This window comes from Hemicordylus capensis, chromosome 5, assembly GCF_027244095.1.
Source record: "Hemicordylus capensis ecotype Gifberg chromosome 5, rHemCap1.1.pri, whole genome shotgun sequence".
NCBI classification, from domain to species: domain Eukaryota; kingdom Metazoa; phylum Chordata; class Lepidosauria; order Squamata; family Cordylidae; genus Hemicordylus; species Hemicordylus capensis.
In genome coordinates, this window is record NC_069661.1 from 188,403,177 (window position 1) to 188,409,176 (window position 6,000).

The 6,000-nt window shown below is 42.8% G+C and overlaps 1 protein-coding gene across 5 annotated transcripts in view; it reads left to right on the plus strand.

Annotated features, from left to right (window-relative positions):
* Positions 1-4,692, plus strand: part of MDM2 (MDM2 proto-oncogene) — a 30,430-nt gene extending 25,738 nt beyond the window's left edge. For 3 of the 5 annotated variants that reach the window (XM_053256015.1, XM_053256014.1, XM_053256017.1), the window contains exons 10-11: positions 1,127-1,204; positions 3,973-4,692. In XM_053256015.1, coding sequence (XP_053111990.1) covers positions 1,127-1,204; positions 3,973-4,518 — 624 coding nt within the window. In that variant the 3' untranslated portion in view covers positions 4,519-4,692. Of the gene's footprint in view, positions 1-993; positions 1,035-1,126; positions 1,205-3,972 lie in introns of all 5 variants that reach the window. The other 2 variants (XR_008308582.1, XM_053256016.1) reach the window with 2 other exon arrangements.
* Positions 4,693-6,000: the final 1,308 nt, after the last annotated feature.

Consider the following 6,000-nt stretch of genomic DNA (forward strand, 5'->3'; position numbering starts at 1 on the left):
CACCTTGTGTCAGTTTTCTAACCATCATAGTTTAAAAACATGCAAATAGATATCTGGCGAAGGGTAGAAATGAGGTCTGATGCTCTGTACAACTTCCTAGCTATCTTCCACAGTTGCTGTTTCCATTCCTTTTCTATACTCCTCCACCCCTGGTCTTTACTAGGGGTGTGCACAGAACCGCACAGCTGCGGTCCGGCACTGTGGGGTGGGTTCCTTTAAGGGCGAGGAGGGTTTACTTACCCCTCCCGCCACTTGTCCCCCTCCAGCGCTCGTATTTATTGTAAGAATTGGGGCGGCAGGATACCTCCCTGCTGCCCCTTGCCCCTCCGCAATGCAAAAGGCTCCGGCAAGCCTTTTGCGCACGTCGCGCGCGAGCTTCACGTCTCCCCTACTCCGGAGGCCCAGTCTACCCGGCCTTGGCCCCTGCCGGCGGGTAGACCGGGCCTCTGGCGGCCACAGGCCGGGTAGACCGGGCCTCCGGCGTCGGGGAGACATGAAGCTCGCACGCGACGTGCGCAAAAGGCTTGCCGGAGCCTTTTGCATTGCGGAGGGGCAAGGGGCAGCAGGGAGGTATCCTGCCGCCCCAATTCTTACAATAAATACGAGCGCTGGAGGGGGACAAGTGGCGGGAGGGGTAAGTAAACCCTCCCCGCCCTTAAAGGAACCCCCTCCACCCAGTCCGGACGGTCCAGAGGTCTTTACAATGGCCTCCGGACCGGTCTGGACCCATCCCTAGTCTTTACTGGGCTTCTTGATTTCACTCTTTTGGCTTTGCCAAAAATAGTTTGGAAGTGGGATAACACATGCAAAATGTCTGCTAATTTTGAATGTGTTGTTTACCAAGAGTAAAAAGTATTGTTGATGCAGAATTGCTGTTATTCAGGCCAACTACTTCTATATAGAAGGTTGTGTTGTAAGATCCATACTGAGCATTTTAAGGCATGAAGTAATATTAAGCACTGAGAAGACCATTGTGATCTTGGTCTCATGTAGGAATCAGCATCTGGTTAGTGAAAGAGAGCTAAAATGTTTATGTGAGTATACTTTGCCTTTCTTCAGATTTCTTATCTACTAGCACTGTTGTAAACATTTTAAAAATTAATTATAAAATACTTTCTTCTATCAGATATATCAAGTAACTATATATCAGACTGAAGACAGTGATATGGATTCGTTTGATGGTGATCCTGAAATTTCACTAGCTGTGAGTAAATTTTTTGCTTGGAACAAATTCCAGCTTTTGGCTTTAAAAGAAATATTGCAGCTATAGTGGGCTGTGCGATGAAGTGTGTATATTTATCTATCAAAAAGAGAGGCAGCAAAGCTTCTAGCAACACATAAAATTGTGTGTTAGATGGTTGGCATTGGGCGATTCATTTCTCACTAACTGAAGGGAACTATTCAAATAGGTTGGAAGGCCAAATTCTATAAGCAGTCAATGCCTAGGAGCCAGTTACCATTATGTAACAAATTGCCAATAAATGTCAATTTTGACACCCAATCATCCATTCCATTTGACACCAAAGTTGGAAAAACTATGAATTGGTCATATCTCTTGGAGAATAAATGCTTTCTCTTAAACATTTATAGCATGAAACACACACACACCCTTTCCTTGCTGCATCTTAGGCAATGGAGAAGTCCCCCACCCCCACCAAGTTTCCAGTCTGTGCTTTCCACCAATTACATGAGGAATGAACATTATTCCCAAACAAATGCCAGCACTATTTCATTTCATGTGATGAACAGTGGAACAGCTGTGGATCCCAGCCATTTACTAAAATTAAACCTTGGCCCTAGAACATGCAGAATCTATGAGGACAACTTAGTGTCAGGTGTAACTGACACTGAATAGCCATAGCGCGTGATCCCAAGAATAAGGTTCTGTCAGATATTGTCCTCCTGCCTATCCTCCATTGCTGCTCAGTCACTTCCCCTGTGCAAATAAGGTCTGAGCGATTTTCAGTTCTAGCACTCAACTCAGGCCATAATGGGATAATAAAAGACCACCCTACTCCATCAAAATCCTCCAACCATGATACATATTATTTGCATGCAATCCCTTTTTCAGTGTGCTAATCTACTGTAAAAAATCTGCCACTGCCTCAACCTCCTCACCAACTAGTTTTAGGGCCCGAGTATCTGCTGCAGCTCCCAACTATCTGCAATGCTTAAATCTTTTGTGGAACACAATGTAGATGAACCTAATTTGAAATGTAGGCGTTACATTCATATTAAGAAGTGACTGAATTAGGTGGGTGGAATTGTAATGAAGAGCTAATAGTGGTGTTGCAATAATGTGATTCCTGGAAACAGTCTGATATTTTGTAATTATGTTATAACTTATCTCAAGCCAAGTTCATACTAATTTAGGCTAATTTCAGTGGCATTCTTTCTGGATGCTACCTACTGTATTTGTTTACATAATACACAAAGAAACAAAGTTGTGTGTGAACACATCCTACACCCCTTCGTTGCTTGCTCCCCAAAACCCTCCCTCCCTCCCTGCCAGAACACCACCTTTTTTTGCGGTATACTTTTTATTCAATTTTCACAACACCAAAAGACAAACACAAATAGTACAAACACTCACAAACACACACAATAAGGACTTCCATCTCATCCTTGGAACAAGTGTTGTTAACAAGAACCGGATCTTGGGGAGAGAGTTAAGCATTCTCTCCCCAGTAGTTCATATAACAATATCTTTAGTTGTTATCAACACGTCTGCATTGGCCCAAATCACATCTATTCTCATATGCATTTTATGTCTATCTAAAAAGAAAGAATACTCCCTTGCATCTAAGTTTTGATTCTCCCTATGTCATGTTAACCCAAGTGCTCAACCATATTGAAGAAAAACTCTTGGTGATTTTCCATCATTTTCCCTCAAATCTGTTGTATCTCTACCAGCCTGCGTTGAGATAATTCCATTAAAGTCTCCCATTAATATAATCTGTTGCCTATCTATCTCTGTTAGTTATTTTTCCAATTTTCTATAAAATTCTGCTTTTGCCTCATTGGGGGCATACATGCCCACTACTATGTACTTTGGATCTCCAAGCTTTATTTCTACCACCAATACTCTTCCATAATCATCTTTATATAACAATTTTGGCTCTAAAAGGTCTTTTGTATAAGAAACTACGCCCCTTTTTTTCTTAATATCTAGGGTTTCGAATTGCTAACCTAGTGCTTTATTTTGTAAATACTTTCTATCTCTCCTTCTTATATGCACTTCCTGTAGGCAAATCAGATACAGTTTTCTTTTTCTCAAATCGTGAAATATTTTTTGGCGTTTTGTTTTTATGTTTAAGCCATTTACATTTAAAGAAAAAAGTTTTAATTCCATACTGACTATTTGTTTATATTGCTAATTCCTCCCTTATTTAACGCCTTATGTCTTTTGGACGTCCTCTGAGATCTGAAGATCATTCCTATACCTACGAAGAAATTGTTTTACTTTTAGGTCTTCGGTTAGTGCCTGCCAGAACACCACCTTCACACTGTCCTATCTCCTCAGTATTCCACAGGCTGCATTTAAAGGTCTGACAAGTGCTGACCTTATGCCCGGTGCCTCTGGACGAATTCATATTATCCTGAGCAACTGAGTCTTTCAGGACTTTTGGAGGTGGGATGTGAGTGTGAGAGAATGCAGTGTCTTGTTCTGGAAATTGAACATCCCATAAAACTTCTGGGGGTGGTGGTGTATAAGAGGGCTGACCAACAAAGTCCCCATAACCAACATAGGCACATGGACAAAATAAGACCCAGTGGGGACACTGCAGGCAGTCCTGAGTATCCTTCCTCTTCCCCAACAACGTGGACTTAGTAAGGACCTTCCTGTGAATTGAGTGCCTGCCTGAAGTAAGGAGGACAGGATTGTACCCATGGTGTTGAACTTCTGTTTTTCCTTTAATGACAGCTTCATGAATGCTAGGTAGCTAACTGTTTTTCTTATTTTTACTAAAGGATTATTGGAAATGCTCAAATTGCAATGAAATGAACCCACCTCTTCCACGCCATTGTCCTAGATGCTGGGCTCTTCAGGAGGGCTGGCTCCCTGATAAGACGGAGAAATCTAAGAGCAGCAAATTTGAAAATAGCACATCACTAGAACCTGAGGAGGGCTTTGATGTTCCTGATTGTAAGAAAGGGAAAATAAATGAGGATAAAGAAGCAGAGGACACAGAACAAAGCTCTGAATCTCAGGAAAGTGAGGCAAACTCTCAACCATCTACATCTAGCAGTATACTTTGCAGCAGTCAAGAAGACTACAAAGAACCTGAGAAGGAAAAGACTGAAGACAAAGAAAGCATGGATTGCAATCTACCTCTGTCGAGTATAGAGCCCTGTGTGATATGCCAGAGTCGACCTAAAAATGGTTGCATAGTACATGGAAGGACAGGACATCTCATGTTGTGTTTCACATGTGCAAAAAAACTCAAAAGGCGGAACAAGCCCTGTCCTGTCTGTAGGCAGCCAATTGAGATGATTGTGCGAACGTTTTTTTGCTAGTTGGAGCGGAAGGACGATGTGAACATTTAAATAAAATTGAAAAAGACTTAACACAAAGATTGCACTGGAATTGACCAGAATTTTTCCAAGTTCCTCTATGGAATGTGTACAATTATCCCAAACAGTTTCTTCTATTGATGCATAAGTATCTTTTCCTTAAAGGAGTTAATTTAGTGCTTCTGGTGAGATCAGTATTTCTTATTTCTATAAATTGTATTTTTAATTATGTGGCATAGAAATGAGAATTAGAGCATTAGGGAAAAAGCTGTGTGCATGGCCCAACATCTATTATATTAATTCTCCTGGGTGTACCTTGGAATGTGCGTCCCAGAGCCCAGCTGATTGGCTGGGCGGCGGACGCGCTTGATTGGCTGAGGCACCCAGGAGGATTGGTTGCCATGGCGGCAGCCTGGGCGGCATATGCGCTTGATTGGCTGAGGCGCACCCAGGAGGATTGGTTGCCATGGCGGCAGCCCAGCCGTGGAGGCCAGAGGTGGGGCCTGGTGGGGGGAGCGTGGGGGGGCAGAAGTGGCAGTGTGGAGGAGAGGTGGCTGGGCCCGGAAGCAGAGACTGGGGCAGAAGGCGGGGGGAAGAGGTAACCGCTGGCCCCAAAGAGCACACAGATGCTCCGTGCGGGGTCAGCTAGTATTTTCATATATTTTAAAACTGGAGACTAATGAAAACAGCTTGTGAAAATTGTGAGAGCTGTATGTGGCAATTGGACTTCCATTTATTTGTTTGTTTGTTTAACATATTTTTATACTGCCCCGAACTCACGTCTCTTGGCGGTTTACAATAAAGTAAAAACAGTTAAAACAAAAAGTTCAAACCGTTACAATTTAGATTTTTAAATATAATTTAAAAACAGCATTAAAACAATAATTAATTAAAAGCCTGGGTGAACAGATGCGTCTTTAAAGACTTTTTAAAAGCTGTTGGAGATGGGGAGGCTCTAATTTCATTAGGGAGCATATTCCAAAGCCTTGGGGCGGCAGCAGAGAAGGCCCGTCCCTGAGTAGCCACCAGATGAGCCAGTGGTAACTGCAGACGGACCTCTCCTGATGATCTCAATGGGTGGTGGGATTCATGACGAAGAAGATGTTCTCTTAAATACCCAGGGCCCAAGCCGTTTAGGGCTTTATAGGTTATAACCAGCACCTTGTATTTTGCCTGGAAACATATCGGCGGCCAGTGTAGCTCCTTCAATGCAGGAGTAATATGGTCTCTCCAAGATGAAATAATAATATGGTCTCTGAGATTTACTCTCTTGGGCTATATTCAAGAGACTGGAAGTGAGCCATAATTGTGCTACTCTCCTCCTGGTCTCTGAAATAATCCCCTCCACACACACACTGCCAAGAACATGTTAATGACTATTGTGCACCAGAGTTTGTGTATGTCGTGGAGGAAGTGAGTTCCAAGCTGAGTTTGATAATGTAAAAGTTTTGGTGATGCAAGGTATGCATTGCCATAGCTCGTTTT